This window comes from Gasterosteus aculeatus, chromosome 5, assembly GCF_964276395.1.
Source record: "Gasterosteus aculeatus chromosome 5, fGasAcu3.hap1.1, whole genome shotgun sequence".
NCBI lineage: Eukaryota > Metazoa > Chordata > Actinopteri > Perciformes > Gasterosteidae > Gasterosteus > Gasterosteus aculeatus.
Window position 1 is genome coordinate 16,462,503 of NC_135692.1, and position 18,687 is coordinate 16,481,189.

The following is an 18,687-nucleotide window of genomic DNA, read 5'->3' on the forward strand; positions in this document are numbered from 1 at the left end:
GATCCGTCAGGTCTGCCCCTGGCGGGTGGCATTATAAAACACAAGCTCAAGCACGGAGAAAACAGCTGCTCAATCACACCAAGGCCCAGTGGCCTCCCGCCGCAGTAAATAACAAAAATACCAACGGGGGACAAAAGAGGGAGGCCGAGAAGCAGGACGGCGCGAGGGGCTAGGAGGACATTCGAGGCATTGGACATGGATCTGTGTTTTGAAATATTAGCCAACGGGCTGCTAAACACTGACCATTAAACGATTTTGGGACTTTTAGCTTGGAGAAAGTTCAGTGCCATTGTCGCACATTGTTGTCATGTCCTTGTTCGTATGTAACCCTTTTAATTTATTGTGTGTGTCTCCCCCCCCCTCCCCCTGTTAGCTTCGCCGAGAAGTGGATCCCTAATGTCATCATCTCTCACCGCTACAAAGCACAAGACACGCCGGCCCGCAGGACGTTCGAGCAGGCCCTGACGGGGGCCTTCATGTCCGCCGTGATAAAGGACCTGAGGCCCAGCGCGCTGCCCTTCGTGGCCAGCCTGATCCGCCACTACACCATGGTGGCGGTGGCTCAGCAGTGTGGTGAGGGGCTGCTGCTCTTTCTACTTTCGCTTTCTTTTTTGCCCCGAAATTGGCATCGATTCCAAGCTGCACTTTCCACTTTGAGTGTGTTGTAGAGACAATTTGTGCTCGTCCGAACATCACTGGCCATTTCTGCATTACTTAATATTTTATTTCAGACATTTAAAAGAGATGCATGGTTTATAAATCACAGCCATGTTCTTTCTTATGGTTAGACCTCTAACCAATCCGTGGAGGAGGAGCTTTATCCATTCAGCTCAATTCGTCAGTATCTGTTTAATAGAATACTCAGCCACACTGAGAGCTTTCTCATCATGTTTATTCCTCATGAGGAAAATAATACAATTAATTTCCACCACAAAATACTCAGGAGACCATATGCATGCATTTAAGAAATTAACATCATGCATAGTTAGAAGACTATTTTTCTTTCCCTCGGGGGTTAAAACAAACGGCTGTTGTTTTTAGTTTAGTAACATCAAACAAACATTGAAAGATGTTACAACTGCGCTTGTGATCCCAGGTCCGTTCCTTCTGCCGAGCTACCAGCTGGGCAGCCAGCCGAGCACGGCCATGTTCCACAGCGAGGAGAACGGCTCGAAGGGGATGGATCCGCTGGTTCTGATCGACGCCATAGCCATCTGCATGGCGTACGAGGAGAAGGAGCTGTGTAAGATTGGGGAAGTGGCCCTGGCGGTCATCTTTGACGTCGCCAGCATCATCCTCGGCTCCAAGGAGAGGGTGAGCCCCTGAACCCCGAATCTAGTGATGTTTGCAGCGAACATCTGATATTCTTGACATGAAATAATAAGTGTTTTTTTCTAAATGTTTTCACATGTGATGGCGTTTAACCTTTAAACCACCCTGTGCTCTTCTCTTCCTCCTCAGGCCTGCCAGCTGCCCTTGTTCTCCTACATCGTGGAGCGTCTGTGCGCCTGCTGCTACGAGCAGGCCTGGTACGCCAAGCTCGGCGGCGTGGTGTCCATCAAGTTCCTCATGGAGAGGCTGCCGCTGATCTGGGTGCTCCAGAACCAGCTCACCTTTCTCAAGGCCCTTCTCTTCGTGATGATGGACCTCACGGGAGAGGTGAGAGAAAATGGCCGAATGGTCTACAAGTCAAAGGGGGTAGAAGTGACCCTGCAAAGATTTGCACGGGTCCACTTCTTGTTGTTGTTGTTGTTCACATGGTGTTTTACACCAAGCTTCAGTGTAACAACTTGTGACTTTCCTCCTCTTGTTGCGCCGCTTCCCGCAGCAGCAGTGTTCTTACTTGACTTATTGATTTTCACAATGAGGTGTCAAATGGAGCTGTGGCCATGGCTAAGACCACCCTGGAGCAGTTGCTGGTGCGCTGTGCCACTCCGCTGAAGGACGAGGAAAAGAGCGAGGAGCTGCTGGCTGCTCAGGACAAGTCGTTCCACATGGTCACGCATGACCTGGTGCGCGAGGTCACGTCCCCCAACTCCACCGTCAGGAAGCAGGCCATGCACTCCCTGCAGGTGCTCGCCCAGGTCACCGGAAAGAGTGTCACGGTCATCATGGAACCACACAAGGAGGTGAAGAAAAAGTTCAGGATCACTTGGCTGGACAAGACCTTTTTTGTCATCATCTCAGCCTCAGTCTTAGAGTAATGCAGCCTTTTAATCCGCACTCGTGTGTCGTTATCTTGGGCTCTCCGCTGCTTCAGGTTTTGCAAGATATGGTTCCTCCAAAGAAACACCTGCTCCGTCACCAGCCGGCCAACGCCCAGATCGGCCTGATGGAGGGCAACACCTTCTGCACCACCCTGCAGCCCCGCCTCTTCACGATGGACCTCAATGTGATGGAGCACAAGGTCTTCTACACCGAGGTATGCAAGGTGCAGAGATCCAGGGCCTTGATCAAATACATCTGTTTTTATGTTGACCTTTGACCCCCCTCGCTTTCTTTCCAGCTGTTGAACCTGTGTGAGACTGAGGATGCTGCTCTGATGAAGCTGCCCTGTTACAAGAGCCTTCCGTCCCTGGTTCCCCTCCGCATCGCTGCCCTCAGTGAGTTGGCCCTTAAATATTCTTTATTTTATTCATTTGACCATCACATGTGTTGGAGTTCTTTAATTAATTAATTAATTTTTCTTCCTAAGATGCGCTTGCAGCTTGTAATTACTTGCCACAGTCCAGAGAGAAGATCATTGCCGCTCTGTTCAAAGCGCTCAACTCCACCAACAACGAGCTGCAGGAAGCGGGCGAAGCGTGCATGAGGAAGGTCAGTGCAACATCTCTTCGCTGGTAATTCATTTAGATTCTGATGACTGCATGTTACATCCTGACTTACCGTAAATACCTTTTTAAGTAGGCTGCATCTCTATGTTCATAGTCGTTAATCTCTACCAGCTGGTGTTAAACACTCATTACATCTTAGCGTCTTGGCTCTATATTAAAGGAAGATTGATTTGGGATTTTTTTCAAGATGTTATGTTATTGAAAGCTCAGACCTGTGTTACATCACTCAATCCAACTGAAATTCCCTTTGTGGAAAAAACAGCCTGCGATGTACTGACTTGACCTTTTGTAAATCTGGATTAAAGACTGTGCTTTGAACTGTGAGGCGGTGAATTCTTATGGCACCCTTTAAATCTTTTCTACAATTTCCAAAACCTTTCTTTAAATGGCCTTCTGTGTCACTTTACTAATTCATCTACTTGTTAAATTAGCACTTACGTTATTTAAGTGCTGTGCATTTTGTTTGTATCGTTTTTATTCTCTTGTTTTCCGTGCTTCTCTTCTTTCCTGTTGTCTATTATCTGCGCCTCTCGTTGCATTTGCCATCTGGGAGGTCCTTTGTTCTCTGAGATTTCCCCACCCGATTGTACTCCTAAGGATCTTCTCTGCTTTATCACACTCTTCATGAACCTCTCCTGCTTCTATTTATCAGAGTATCCAAACCCCCGTCACCTCTATCCATCTACCTCAAGCTCTTTGTCTCCTTTTCTTTCCATTTCTGTGTCCTTCATTTTCTTTCTTTACCACCATTACTCCTTTTCACTATCCTTTGATTTTTTTTATTTATTTTTCTGCCGATCCAGTCTCTGCTGCCTCCATCCTTTCATCTCTGGCCTGGTTGCACTAATGAGCGTTGCCATGGCCCGATCGATACAGGATGGAGTGTTTGTTCTCTGCACTGAGAGGAAAATTAATGTGGCTGCCGTGCGTCATTCCCTCCCGTGTGTGTGAGGATGTGTGTGTGTGTGTTTATTTGGTGTTGACATGTGTGCTTGTTTATGGCTGCTTATGCTCTTTTGACTGCCTTTAGTTCCTTAATGGAGACACGAGGTGTAGGGAACAGTTGATAGGGCTGAAAAACCTGACCAGGTCTAATGTAGAGAAGTAGATCGTATTGGAAAGGTAATCAAAATGATTTGGTTCAAAGCATTTGGGGGGAAACAAATCTGGTCCCAGATAAATTATTTGCAACTTTTTCATGAATGGTTTGAAAACGTCATAGGAAAACCTGCATATTCTGAGTTAAAAAAAAAGGATAATCTTTTGTATATTTGCAAACTCAACCGTTTCATCAAAGTATTTCAATTGAGTAATTATTGCTAATGAAGTTCCCTTGTACAAATTTTAAAATATACCTATTTAAAAACCTATATTTCTATGTGTTTGATTGTAGTTCCTGGAGGGAGCCACCATTGAGGTGGACCAGATCCACACTCACATGCGGCCGCTGCTGATGATGCTGGGCGACTACCGCAGCCTGACGCTCAACGTGGTCAACCGCCTCACTTCTGTCACTCGCCTCTTCCCAAACTCCTTCAACGACAAGTTCTGCGATCAGATGATGGTGAGGAGCCATCTCTTCCGTGTGCAACGGCCCAGAATCCACTTTATTATCGCATCCACATTACGTCTAAATATCTTTTCCAAGTTTGGATGTCCTACTGAGAAATCTGCAGGTTTAAATTAAATGTTCACGTGTGTCGAATTATGTATGCACCTTGACTTTGTAATAGTTAATTATGCAAAAACATTTATTTAGTTTATTAGAACTATGTCTACCAATCCTAGAGTCTTTATCTGGTATGCCACATGCATGCTGGCTTATTGCCGCTGGGTTCGTACCTTTTGGGTAGCAATGCAGTAATTTATCCATTAGTTCAGTAAACTTTGCAGGTGCCATGTTCTGCCTGAGCGCTGCAGAGACGCCTGCACACGTCTCAGTCTTGTCTCTCTCTCTCTCGTCTCTCTCAGCAACACCTGAGGAAGTGGATGGAGGTGGTTGTAATGACACACAAGGGAGGCCAGCGGAGCGATGTCAGTGTGAGTACAGAGCCCACAGATCTCCATCAAACACCTTTTACAGCTGTGAGACATTTAATACAAATGTGAATACGTCACTTGTGACATTTAGATTTTTGCTTTTGTCTACCATTTAATACAAGAACCTTTTGTTTAAATGCAATGAAGACGAAGCCTGTAGCACGCAGGGTCAATACAGCTGTCGACGGGCACGTTCTTTTTTTTTTTTTTTTTTTTTTTTTTTGTGATCCGTCCTGCCTAAACCAAACGGCACACGGGAATAAAAGGGCACGGAATGTATTCCACACCTCGCTGTGGCTTCCTCCCGGATGAGTTGTGAGTGGCCATATTACAATCAATGATTAATTAGGCGCCGGGCAGGCGGCGGTGGGCCCAGCGCCGCGTCTCCTCATTATCTCCCCGACAGATAACCTTGTAAAGGCAGAGAAAAGGTGGGAGAGAACGAGAGGGCAGAAACAAAAAACAGCTGCCGCTCCCCCACAGATATAAAACCCATCTTCTTCAGCCTTTCATGCGACTTCATCCCGCCCGCGTCTTTAAATGGTGCGTTTTAATTAGATGCAAATTGGCCCTCTGTCTATCCCTCCCCGTCCGGGGGCGAGGAGGGGGGGGTGGGGGGGGGCGGCGGCTTTGTGCGTGTTGACAGGAAGGTTGGCAGTGAGGATAGAGCCGGGGTCAGGGATCAATTAGCCGAGCTCGGCAAAGACCGAAACTGGACAGGTAGTCGCAGGGCAGAGGGGGCATGTAGATGAAAGCTGAAGAAGCCCAACATCCGCCTCAGATTCTGTGGCACTCGACTCCTCGCTCATAAAGGTTGCTGTTATCCGTCCGTCCCTTTCGTTTTCACGCCGACCACTGAACAAGGTGGACGCAGCCGCACTAAATCCCCCCCCCCACAATGCCTTGCTGACTGTGATCATTGTCTCCCGTTGCGGTACAGCCTGCGCTGGAGGGCGTTGAGGTGAGATGTGACCTGGTCACAGAGAGGGTCGCACCGTCGGCGACTCTCCGTGATTTCAGCTGAGTTGAACCCAATGTTGTGCTGGTGACTTGAACCCATGTCGTGGTAGTGGTGCTGGTGGTGGATCCCCCCCCCCCTCTCTTTCTCTCCCTCCCTCCCTCTGTGTCCGTCGTCCATGTGGTCGTCTTCCGAAACGCGGCTGTCGCCTCCACCTTTTGTCTGACCTCACGTTGTGACTGCTTTAGGAGTGTCCAGTCCTCCCCATGTCCCCCTTTTGACTTCTGTCGTCCTGACTTGTCCTCGTCTTTCTGCAGTGGCTCTACGTCAAGATCATCATCATCATCCTTCCTAAAGAAAAAGTCACCCACTCCCTTATTTCCTCTGCTCTCTGACTCTTCTTCTCCAGGAGATGAAGATCTGTTCTGCCATCATCAACCTTTTCCACCTGATCCCAGCTGCACCCCAGACTCTGGTCAAGCCTCTGCTGGAGGTGGTCATGAAGACCGAGAGGGCCATGCTCATAGAGGTAGGACACCATCTCCACTCGCGTGTTTCTTGGGCTTACGCTTAAGGATGTTCCAGCTTGAGTCATTGACTTTTCATAGGTTAAGTAGGCGATGCTTGATAGTTTTAAGATAAATATTTGAAAACTCGAATGGTACGTTTATCGTGTGGAGATCTCAGCTTCTTAGCACAGGTTTTAACAGCGCAGTGCATTTGCTTTCATGAATACTTACCGTCTTTCCTCTTTTCCTCCGGTGCTCCACTCATCCCTCCTGCGCCAGGCCGGCAGTCCTTTCAGGGAGCCTTTGATCAAGTTCCTGACGCGCCACCCATCTCAGACGGTGGAGCTGTTCATGATGGAGGCCACGCTGAACGACCCCCAGTGGAGTCGCATGTTCATGGTCAGACACCGGCAGCTCGAAGCTACTTTTAAGGCTTTTTATGGAAACGTGTGCCATTTAAAACGGCATTTTGCCGCCGCAGTAATTGGCTCTAATCGGGTTATGACGGCTGTTTCGAGGCTCAGTGGTCATGTTGCGACCAAATTGAGATGGAGCACTCAAAGTCGAAAAATATGAATTTCCTGCTGCTTTAAATGTTTTATACTTAGTTTGTGTGTGTGTGTGTGTGTGTGTGTGTGTGTGTACACACAGAGTTTTCTGAAACACAAAGATGCCAAGCCACTGAGAGACGTTCTGGCTTCTAACCCCAACCGCTTCGTCCCTCTGCTGGTTCCCGCTGGCACGGCGGCGACCGTTCGCCCCGGCTCTCCCTCCACCACCACGGCCAGGCTGGACCTGCAGTTTCAGGCTATCAAGGTATACGAAGCATGTCCCTCCCAATGTATGCATACTCTTAGATATCAATATGGAGATACACAACCGTTATTTTATTATCTTGATATTTCTGCACAACCCGAATCTTAATATTACAAAGCTCTCAGTAATTCCACTGCGTGACCTCCGGCCGGTTCCGTCGTTCGTCCTTTTTCTGCTCAGATCATCAGCATCATAGTGAAGAATGATGAGGGCTGGCTGGCAGGGCAGCACTCGCTGGTCAGTCAGCTGAGGCGAGTCTGGGTCAGTGAAGCCTTCCAGGAGAGACATCGCAAAGACAACATGGCCGCCACCAACTGGAAGGAGCCCAAGCTGCTGGCCTTCTGCCTGCTCAGCTACTGCAAGTATGGACTATTCAAACTTCTAATGGGGACGGAAATTCACTAAACATTGGTCACATCTTCTGCAGGCTGAATTTATTACCCCTCTTGTCTCTTCAATAGGCGGAACTACTCAGAGATTGAACTGCTGTTTCAGCTGCTACGGGCCTTCACAGGTCGCTTCCTATGCAACATGACCTTTCTGAAGGAGTATATGGAGGAGGAGATTCCCAAGAACTACTCCATTGCCCAAAAGCGAGCCTTGTTCTTCCGCTTCGTTGAGTTCAATGACCCCCACTTCAATGATGAGCTTAAAGCTAAGGTACGTACAGAGAAGCAAAGTCAATGTGTGGAATTATAAATCCACCCGGGTTGATGATGTTTAGTTAACACTAAAACCAGCTGACCGGTCCTCTATTTGAAATGAATTGATGGATGCATTTCAATGTGTTTTGGCACAATGTGAACATTTTTACTTTTACCCATAATATCGGAAAATGAATTTATTAAAATAAACGACTGATTTGTAGCCACGTTTCTGGACATCATACATGATGTTTCTAAATTCTTTAAGCATCTCCTCAGCTTCCCTCCTTTGCTTCCCCAGCGTGGGACCTGATCCGTGTGACCTTTCTGGTCGCGCGTTTCCAACCAGAAGGTTATTGTCTGGCCCGAGACCCTCAGAGGCTCACAGATGAACGCTTTCGTCCTCTCTACCTGTCCTGCTGCTGAAGCCATTACAGTCATTTGGACTGATTTTTAATTAACATCAGTCTCCCCCAATTAACATCAGTCTCCCCCAGTGCACACACACACACACACACACACACGCGCAGACACATTTAGGGCACACAATCTGGCCGCAGAAGCCGTCAGTGCTGCAGTTGAGTGCAAACGGGTCAGTGGGAAAGGCCCGACCCGGCCGCCCCGCTGTCGCACGTAGCCAGATGACCGTGTGACAAGAAACGCACAATTGGCAAGTGCAATAAACCCACACTCCCCATTCCAAGGACATACACTTGTGTTGATGATGCTGGTCACACCAACCCGCCCTTTTATTGTTTGTTTTTTTGCCCATGGGCACTATGCACTGCCTCAGCGTCAAATGGACTTGTGGGGAAAAGATGAAATGGAGGCAGGAGAAGACACCTCGTTGTGTCTTTCCAGGCCTGCATTTTAATACCCAGCCGAACAAAAAGATTAGCCCCTCGGATACCTCAACCCCCCCCGTCGTGTTTCTGCTCATATTGTTCTCCGGCACCTTAATTGTCCTCCTCACATGCGCAGCAGCTGTTAGCTGCATGCGGGACGGAGCGACACGCAGAGAAGATCGCCTGTGTTTAAGTGTTCATGTGTGCGACTGCTTTGGTGCGGCAGGGTGACATTTAAATAATTGCCGTTAGCATTTTCCCAGAAGCTTAATATCACAAGGAAGTGTGTGTGTGTGTGCGTGTGTGTGCGTGTGTGTGTGTGTGTGTGTGTGTGGCGCGCATGCACGTTGTCAGTGCGCCTGGGAGGTAGACGGGGGCTCGGGTCCGCGCACCGCGGGGGGCTCTCGCGGTGTTTCGCACAGAGAAAGGAGCGGGACGGCAGCAGCGCATCGTCCACGACGCCTCAGACCGATCTCGTGCTGCTCGCGCTTTGTTTCTTTTGTTAAACCCAAACAAAAGTGTTCAAGCAGACAAACAAAGTGTGCGAAATTCATGAAGCTCCGCGTGTTTGCGTCACGTTCCGTTTCTTTTAATGACATTTTTCTAACATTATTTAGTAGGAAGTAACAGTGTAATCATAAACAAATCTGACTGTGTACAGCATGCGTGAATTATGTTCTAAGCTGGAACATATGCTGCCACAGCTCCCTCTCCACTGAGCGGTGCCCTGTCCCTCCCCAGGAGGGATTGGACAGGGGGGGGGGGTTCATTCACAGATACCAGCTTCTTTTAATAAACGCAGTCGTTATCTTCGTTGTGGTTGGGTTATTCTGCTGTTCACCAGCTGATCGAGCCTTCGTCTTCATCCGCGGATCCCTACGTACACTCATTACATTACAACACACTCCCTGCAGGTTTCGTGTTTGTAAATCGTATTTTCATCAGTCATTAAGATTGTATTTGTTTTTTTTCTCCATTAAGAGAACGAGTTAGGAGTGGTTTTGTTCTCCAGTAGTTTCAAACTTTTTATTTTTATGTTTTTATTTTATTCTGTTTTGCAGATTTTGAAAGAACACAATGATTTTCTCCTTTTTTGGAAGGTGTGCTATCATTGATGATGTATGGTCTTAATGGCGATCATCTCTCTCATTAAATTCAAATCAGCGTGTGTTTTTTCCCTTTTCCGTCTCTTAGGTGTTGCAGCACATCCTCAATCTAGCGTTCCTGCACAGCTTCGAGAAGGGGGAAGGTGAGCAGCTGCTCGGACCCCCCAACCCCGAAGGGGACAATCCTGAAAGCATTACCAGTGTGTTCATCACAAAGGTACACGCGCACACGCTCGCAGCGGTTCTTCTTCTCCTTTGTTTCCTCCGTCAGTCTCCCTGATTTCATTACCTGCTGCATTTCCTCTCATAATGTCTTATCAGTCCAGCGCGTCTCGGCCGTCATCCATTGTTTGCTACTCAGTCGGGTTCGTCCTCTCCTGCACACATTCTGCACACATTCACGCCGTCATTCCCTCTTTCTCCTCTCCCTTTTATTCGTCTCCTCCATCCGTCTTTGTGTTCCTCCCTCTTCCCGTCACATTCATTCATGGGGCCGACTATGATTCCTGGTGTAAATGCCACGATGTGCTCATATTAAAGGTCACCGTGTCTGTGCTGTGGCAGATCTCATCACTGACTAACAGCAGTCCTAATGGCCGCTAATGACTCTTCATCGGTCTAGTTAAAACTAATCCTACTAATCCCCCCCCCACCCCCAGCAGGTGTTCTCTGCGCGCTCCCCCTCTACAGGGAAATCAGTTCGACTTCCAAGAGATTTTTGATATTTGAAAACGCCTATTTGACTTCTTTTAAATGTAATTTTGCAAAGGGAATATTTACAGCGGTATCGTCAATTCAAGCAAACAATTTATTAAATACAATGTATATCCGTTTCTTGTTTATGTAAATAAAGTGCATCAGGTAATACTTGTATTGACCTCTGTTGGCTCCTGGTGAGAAACATGGGCTTTCATATAATACAGAAAATTACTTATTGATTAGTTGCTTAGTGTACCGTGGTAACCCCTCACTCAGCAATCTCCCCCAACCCGCTCAGGTCCTGGACCCGGAGAAGCAGGCCGACCTGCTGGACTCTCTGCGGATCTGCCTGCTGCAGTTCTCCACCCTCCTGGTGGAGCACGCGCCCCACCACATCCACGACAACAACAAGTCCCGCAACAGCAAACTGCGGCGCCTCATGACCTTCGCCTGGCCGTGCCTCCTGCCCAAAGCCTGCGTGGACCCTGCCTGCAAATACAGTGGACACTTACTTCTGGCCCACATCATTGCAAAGTTTGCCATCCACAAGAAGATTGTGCTGCAGGTGAGAAGGCCCAGTGGAGCGGGGGTCCAGCTTGACACAGAGCTTCAAGAGAGTAAAGATGGTAACCGTGTGTAGCGGGCGTAAAATCCCAGAGTGAGCTTGTAAAATACCAAAAAAACATCATGTTTCAATTGAAATCCTCTGATGTTTACAAAAAAGGAAAATCAGAAACTTCTAGTGAGTTGGGTTCGTTTTCGCATTTGTCTCATGTTCCACCCACTTTATAATATGAACGTATAGGAACAACCTTTCCTGTTGTGCAGGTCTTCCACAGCCTGCTGAAGGCCCACACGATGGAGGCCCGGGCCATTGTACGGCAGGCCATGGCCATCCTGACCCCCGCAGTGCCGGCCCGCATGGAGGACGGCCACCAGATGTTGACCCACTGGACTCGCAAAATCATCGTGGAGGAGGGACACACGGTGCCGCAGCTGGTCCACATCCTGCATCTCATTGTGCAGCACTTTCGGGTGAGCACGCACGTTGTCAATAGTGCACCACCTGTTTTCCTCCAGCCCATAACTGATGGATGCATGCATTCGGCAGGGTGGGGCAGATGGAACAATCACAACTTGACTGGTTTCGAGTCATTTATAATACTCGGATGCAGTTCGGGGTGAAATGCGCTCTGTGGTCTGAAGGCGACCAGAGTCGAACACTTATTTATACTCATTTAGGGTCCGAGCTGCCACTCTGAATCTTCGGCATTTGTTGCTGCTGCCTGCTCCACCCTCATGTGGCTTCGGCAGCTGCAGTGCACCGCATGGTGAAAGGGGGGGGGGTAGGAGCTGTTGAAAAAGCTATTTTTGCTGATTTTCTGAGTGCCACTGAAATAAATGATTGCCCTCTCAACCAGTCCTGATGGGATTGGATCGTCATCACCAAAAGTTGGGATTATTTTGTGTGGCCCATTTAACAGTTTCCACTTTACCATTCGGTTCACTGAATTTAAGCTTCATATTGGGCGTAGTCGGTTGGGGTCTGTGATCACTCATCACCGGGCGCCGCAGCTAGCGGTAACCGCCCGCTGCCTGTTTTTAATCGCATCGATGCAGATGCACCCTTTCCGGTGGGTGACCGAAGTGTGAGAACGTGCACAGCAGTTACGGGCTTCATGTTGGCCCGTCTCACTAAACCTCTAAAGACGCTTCCTGCCCTCACGCTCCTTCGCCGCCTCGCCGGTCAGAGAGCGGCCTGTCTTTTAGCAGACGAGCTTTTCCTCGGCGCCGCGCTCTTGTTTCCCTGACAGGCCGCTCTCACTGGGCCTGATGACTGATCTAATGTAATCACATCAGCATAATTACGCTGGGGAGGAGATAATGACAGACAGATGAGAGAGTCCGTGCACGTGGAGCGTGTGCACGTGTCTGATATAACCAAATCGAGAGCGCGTGTGTGTGTGTGTGTGTGTGTGTGTGTGTGTTTGTCAGTGTGCACACGTGATGGACAGGGCTTAGCCACTCTGTCATCAAGGGGCTGTGAAGCTCCGCTCTATCGACTATAATTACCCGCAAAGTGAGAAGCTTTAATATTCTTTGACACTGGCGACAGCCCTCAGATACACATCTAATCTCTCGCTCTTTGTCTGCGTGCGCCTCTCAGTCCCACTGCAGTTTTTGCGGCAGGAGTAAGTGACTCTGGAGTGTGACGCTGGAGGGTGCGACTTCTCGTGGATGAGTGTGTGTGTGTGTGTGTCATCACGTCCTTGAGACTAAGTGGGAATACGACTCCAGAGTTCGCCTCTTCTGACTCGAAGTGATTGACGACCCTCTTAAACTTTGCATGCGTTATCGCTCCAAAATCCACAGCAAAGCAAGCGAGCAATGAATCTGATTCACTTTTTATTTTCTTCACCGTTCATGATGGGCGGGAAGACAAAGCAAACGCGAGGCGGAATTAACCAGATTATCCCTTTAGGGAAATAAACAAACCGTCTTCTTGAGAAATGTTAAGTTTGGTTTGGGGAAATTAATTACTTTTTGGTGTCTGTTAAGGCAATCGCAGCCGGTCTCGTTTACAGGGGAAGATACCGACAAGGAAGTCCATTTACTACGAACTAAAAGAAACACACACAGCTTACGTGCTGAAATGTGTTCAGCATCTTTTCAGTCCGTGTGTGTTTGGCTTCTCACTCAGGCAAGTTGGAAGGACGAGCCTTTCCTTGTTTTCTTTTTTTGAAGATGTTTTTTGTTGATCGCCTTTTTTTTTTTTTTCACTTGCGCATTTTGCAAAACGTATCATTCTTTCCCTCCTCTTCAATACTTTTTGCAGAGTGGAGGCTCAAAAAACAATGGCCCAAGCTGCGTTGGCATTTGATTTAGAGTGCCGCTGTCATCTGTTGATCCTTGCTGTCTGTCAACTAACTGCAGATGGTGCTTTGGGAAAATAAAATTCAGACCGTTTCACAAAATAGATATTACGTTTGTTGAATTGCTAGCTTGTGCTACAGTCTAACTCATTCCGACACCCGTCCTCCAGGTGTACTACCCGGTGCGCCACCACCTGGTGCAGCACATGATCAGTGCAATGCAGCGCCTGGGCTTCACCCCCAGTGTGACCATAGAGCAAAGGAAGCTGGCGGTGGACCTGGCCGAGGTGGTCATCAAATGGGAGTTACAGAGGATCAAAGACCAGCAGGTGTGTGTTCATGGATTGCCATAAATGTACAAGCACATCAGAGATCAGGAGAAGACGAGAAGCCTGTGCGTCACACTGGTCTCATCAACGTTACTCCTCAACGTCGGGTGCAGAGAGTTTTCGTGTGACATTTGAAATGTTGTCTGCATGCATGACGTGCTCATTTCCCTCCGTAAACATGTTCACTGATGGTCTCTGTTTGGGCTCGGCAGCCGGAGTCCGAGGCCGAAGTGGTTGCCGGCGGTGAAGGGACCAGTGGCGGTGCTGTAAAAAGAGGACTGTCTGTGGATGCCGCCGCCCCTGCCGCCGCCGCCGCCACCAGCGCCGCCACCACCGCTGCCGCCGGGCAGGATGTCAAGAGGTTCCGCACGGCTGCTGGAGCGGCCTCCGCGGTGAGCTCGGCAGCATTTCTCCTCGTGGCCGCTCACTTTATCTGCTGCGCGAGCTTTGGTTTCCCATAGATTCATTCTATGTAACAAAAATATTGTACCGGTTACAAACGCGCTCAGTGAAAGTGCAAACGGGTGTTTTTAGGTCAGCCAGAGAAGATTCTGCCTAATTGTTCCACGTGTTGCTGGAAGTGATGATCCCTGCTGCGTTTCATATTTCTTTAAAAGCTCCTTGCCGCATTATAATGCTGTCAGAACGTTATTATATCTGTCTGTTTCCCTTTTAAAAGTTTACACTTTTCCCTGGTTAGCAGCAGTTATTTTTTTCTGCATTTAAGCAAAACACCGTCGTCGGGGCGCAGGGGGTAGAGCGGGTGCGCTGGGCACCGCAGGGTTGGTGGGTCGAGTCCCGGCCGCCCCATGTCTCAAGTCGAAGTGTCCCTGAGCAAGACACCTAATTGCTCCTCGGGCAAAATGTAAAAAGCCACGGGTTTAAAGTGTAATGTAAGTCGCTTTGGATAAAAGCGTCAGCTAAATGACCTGTGATGTAATAATGTAATTTACAATGTGCGCAGGTGTTTGGCCGCAGCCAGTCCATGCCGGGTACGGAGACCATGCTCACCAAGCCCGTCGAGAAACAACACACGGACACCGTGGTCAACTTCCTCATCAGGATCGCATGCCAGGTAACGACTACGCTCACTGTTCATCCGACCATCTCTGTTATATAATAAAACGCTATGAAGAAACATTGCTGCATGAATGAGCTATGAACTGTAGTATGTAAAATGAAGACGCGTTGTCACGTGATGATGATGGTACCCCCCCCCCCTCCCTCCTCCTGTCCTAGGTGAACGACAGCACCAATGTGGCCGGCTCTCCGGGGGAGCTGCTGTCCCGCCGCTGTGTCAGCCTCATGAAGTCGGCCCTCAGGCCCGACATGTGGCCCCGCGCTGAGCTCAAGCTGCAGTGGTTCGACAAGCTGCTCATGACGGTGGTAAGACGGCCTACTACGCCTTCTGAGGGTGGGGGGCGCCTACATGTTTCACACACAGCCACGTTCACGCTTGTGTTGGTGACTTAACTGGTCCTAAGCTGTCCTTGCTGCTGCGTCTCCACTGCGGAGATCACATTGTCCGTTGACCTACAAGTGTCTGCTTTTCTTTTCTATTTGGTGATGGTTGGACATCAAAAAAGAAAAAACACATATTTGTTCACGTGAGCATTTTGCAGATTATTTTGAAGTTGCGAGTTGCAATTCAAGGAAATGTAAATATTCCGGCTTGTTGGTTCAGCTGAAAGCGACAATGGAAAAGGAGAACTACTGCGTCTCTGCTGTTGGCTTTGCCAGGGACGGAGGTTCCTCCGTCCCCGTTTAAGCTGCGTCTTAGTGTTTGCTCCAACGCCTCCGAGTCCTTTTGTCTGTTATCAGCAACACATGAAGAGAGGCGCCAACCACCATAATGACAAAATAATGACAGTGGTGAGATAACGGGAGTCTATCCGGTTTGCACTTTGCCTTCTCGTTCACCCCCCCCACCCGCCTGCATCCTAAACCCCTCATCCCTGCCTTCTGTGTGCCCCCTCTCCTCGCCTCTCCCTCGTGCCCCCACTTCTTCCTCTCATCTCTGCGTTTCTTTTCTCCTCGGCCTCTTATCGCAGCCGCTCTCCTTGCTCTCTATTTTTATCTTTTGCTCCTTCTCCTTCTCTACTCGTCTCTTTGGTCGGATTCAGCGCCACTGTTCAGGCAAGGTTATCGTCACGTACTTCCCCCGCTTCCTTCTGGGGATCACTGCATCGGTCGCGCCTTTCTCTCTGTCTACACACACACACAGACACACACACACACACGCACACCAGCACCAATCATCCCCTCCAGATCCCAGGGGGGTGGTCTGACAGACGAGGCTTTCTCTGGGTCTTATGCAGATGCACACAACACGGGGCCCCTTCCCCTCGGGATCATGCTCTACCTGCAGAGCCGACTAATGAACAAAGCTCAAAATCGGATTACCTTTTATTGTCCCATTGTACTGGCGTGGCAGCGATTAGGAGTCAGGAGGGGCGTCGGAGGGGCAAACGAGGGGAGGCAGGGGACAGACGCGCAAAAAACATGCACGCAATTGGATGCCCGCAAAGCGTGCACAAATCTGCATGAGCCCCAGAGACGTGGCCCCATTCTCTTAATAGTGCCGAATCAATACTAGCCTAATATCCACCAGGAGCTTTGTCACAAGAGTCACCTTGTTCATTAGCCAAGATTAGGACTGTGGATTTGTACTAGATTATCCTCTTGGCCTCGTACTCGCTCCAAACCTTGATTGCAATTTAGTCAAAATTAGGGCCGGCCGGTGTCGGCCATTGATCTTCGGTTTAGCAGCAATCACACTGGTGGGAGAAATACCTCAGTGTGCAGAATATTGATCTCTTGAGTTGTCCATCTGTGTGATAAAAACCTGGATGAATTTGCACGATCATTTGTCTTGCTTTGTTTGAGAGTTGTAGGCTTGGGTCTACGGGGACGAGCCTTAATATTCTCTCAATGGAGGTCAGATGCATTAAGAGAGATGATGATGGGAGACACACACATAACAAGTTAAATATATATGGTCAATGCCCATTATGATTTCACACCGGTGAGATCAATTAATCCACTGGTATTAACTGCCCTCATATGGTCTGCCCTCCCCCGTTGACTTTCCTCCTTATCCACACACTCGTTGTCCTCTCCTCTCCTCTCAGGAGCAGACTGCCCAGGCTAACATCTCCAACATCTGCACCGGGCTGGAGATCCTCTGCTTCCTGCTGACGGTGCTGCAGCCGCCGGCCGTCTTGGCCCATTTCAAGCCCCTCCAGCGGGGCATCGCTGCATGCATGACATGCGGCAACACCAAAGTCCTGCGAGCCGTCCACTCCCTCCTCTCTCGCCTCATGAGCATCTTCCCCACTGAGCCCAGTAAGTCGCTGGTGCTTTGTGCCCAAATTTGCACTGCAAGTCTGAGGAATTGTTAACTTCTTAGGATTCTGCCATGTGCTAAAAGAAAGGCATTGGTTTAGATACCCGGGCTCCTCCTTGTGTGAAGTAAACCCTTCTCTTCCTCTCCAGGCACATCGACAGTGGCGTCAAAGTATGAGGAACTGGAGTGTCTGTATGCCGCTGTGGGGAAGGTCATCTATGAGGGACTCACCAACTATGAGAAAGCCACGAGCAACACAAACCCCACACAGCTGTTCGGTGAGCCCGCTCCCCCTTTTCTTCTTCTTCACCAGCGCTTCCGTCACCCTTGTGCTCCATTACCTGCACTCTGTTGCTCACACACCCCGTCAGTCGCTTTGCCCCCACAGAGGTTGAGCTTCTTTTCATATTGTTCCGTCGCTCATTCTCTTTTCCCCCTTGTTTTTGTCTCGCAGGAACACTGATGATCCTGAAGTCGGCCTGCAGTTTTAACGCCAGCTACATCGACCGCCTCATCTCCGTGTTCATGCGCTCGCTGCAGAAGATGGTGCGTGAACACCTGAGCCCCCAGCAGGCCAACCCGGGGGTCACCGAAACCAGCACGGGTACGTGGAAATGAATCTGCCGGGAAAATTAACATACAACATCAATAACTATCACACGCATGTCTGTGGTGGTTCGAGTCACCGTCGGAGCGCCACGGATTTCCATTTAACATTTAATTATCATACCGATCTGACGTGTACACGTTGGAGATGCTCGTATGTTGACCTTCCTCAGACTTGCTGTAATTAGAGCTCAGATATCACCGGTATCTCAGCGACGCCTGGGCTCCTTAACAAAGGCTCTGTCAAAGGTGAAATATCCACGACCCCCCCGTTTGTGTTCTCAATAGCTGCGATGAGAGTTTCACAGAGAGTGATGCTCCACGTGAGACCGATTTTTCACACGGATCTGAAAGGGGACACCCCCACGCGGCAGGCAGCACGGGGGTGAAGAGGGCGACTACACCGAATACTTTGAGGCTCCCTGTAATTCTCTGACCTCGGCATCACCAGATTTATCGTAGTCGGGCACTACGTTATTCCTGTTGCTGCTTCTCAGAAGGGAGGCAATGGCTGTAAGATTCTATCAGGGCTTTAAATTGCCCCCTAATGACTAATTCACCCTCTACTGGGGGCAGCTAGTCACGGAGACCAAAGGCTGAGTGACGAGGCCGCTGTCCCTTCGATTGTTCTCGACTGGCTGCTCATTGTGAAGTAGTTGTTCTGAAGCTGTGTGTATACACAAGTAACTCACGACCAGCTGCACTGTTGCGTTTTAAAATGATTTCATTCAGCTGTTTACTTGCCGAGCTGGCATCGAAACACAATAAACTCTTTCCATCGTTATTGATCTCGTATTGAACGGCTTTCTTGTTTCTTGGTAGTGACCAGTGAGCTGGTAATGCTGAGTCTCGACCTGGTGAAGACTCGTCTGTCCGTCATGAGCATGGAAATGAGGAAGAACTTCATCCAGGTCATCCTCACCTCGCTGATTGAGAAGTCACCTGACCCCAAAATCCTCCGCGCTGTCGTCAAAATTGTGGAAGAGTGGATCAAAAACAATTCTCCGATGGCTGCAAATCAGGTAAGCGCCGCTCAGAATGTCACAATCTGACAAATGTAACGTGTGCAAAGAAAAGCCTTG

At 49.1% G+C, this 18,687-nt stretch overlaps 1 protein-coding gene across 2 annotated transcripts in view; it reads left to right on the forward strand.

Moving 5' to 3' along the window:
* The window catches only part of trrap (transformation/transcription domain-associated protein), a 56,933-nt gene that overhangs the window by 11,263 nt on the left and 26,983 nt on the right, over positions 1 to 18,687 (forward strand). Inside the window, exons 23-48 of one of the 2 annotated variants that reach the window (XM_078102587.1) lie at positions 374 to 573; positions 1,097 to 1,314; positions 1,462 to 1,659; positions 1,869 to 2,129; positions 2,261 to 2,422; positions 2,507 to 2,603; positions 2,696 to 2,817; positions 4,228 to 4,398; positions 4,806 to 4,874; positions 5,815 to 5,835; positions 6,242 to 6,361; positions 6,621 to 6,740; positions 6,993 to 7,157; positions 7,338 to 7,519; positions 7,619 to 7,817; positions 9,841 to 9,969; positions 10,750 to 11,016; positions 11,280 to 11,486; positions 13,495 to 13,653; positions 13,866 to 14,045; positions 14,618 to 14,728; positions 14,893 to 15,039; positions 16,785 to 16,998; positions 17,149 to 17,277; positions 17,454 to 17,603; positions 18,428 to 18,627. In XM_078102587.1, coding sequence (XP_077958713.1) covers positions 374 to 573; positions 1,097 to 1,314; positions 1,462 to 1,659; positions 1,869 to 2,129; positions 2,261 to 2,422; positions 2,507 to 2,603; positions 2,696 to 2,817; positions 4,228 to 4,398; positions 4,806 to 4,874; positions 5,815 to 5,835; positions 6,242 to 6,361; positions 6,621 to 6,740; positions 6,993 to 7,157; positions 7,338 to 7,519; positions 7,619 to 7,817; positions 9,841 to 9,969; positions 10,750 to 11,016; positions 11,280 to 11,486; positions 13,495 to 13,653; positions 13,866 to 14,045; positions 14,618 to 14,728; positions 14,893 to 15,039; positions 16,785 to 16,998; positions 17,149 to 17,277; positions 17,454 to 17,603; positions 18,428 to 18,627 — 4,198 coding nt within the window. The remainder of the gene's footprint in view (positions 1 to 373; positions 574 to 1,096; positions 1,315 to 1,461; positions 1,660 to 1,868; positions 2,130 to 2,260; positions 2,423 to 2,506; positions 2,604 to 2,695; positions 2,818 to 4,227; positions 4,399 to 4,805; positions 4,875 to 5,814; positions 5,836 to 6,241; positions 6,362 to 6,620; positions 6,741 to 6,992; positions 7,158 to 7,337; positions 7,520 to 7,618; positions 7,818 to 9,840; positions 9,970 to 10,749; positions 11,017 to 11,279; positions 11,487 to 13,494; positions 13,654 to 13,865; positions 14,046 to 14,617; positions 14,729 to 14,892; positions 15,040 to 16,784; positions 16,999 to 17,148; positions 17,278 to 17,453; positions 17,604 to 18,427; positions 18,628 to 18,687) is intronic. The other variant, XM_078102588.1, reaches the window with a different exon arrangement.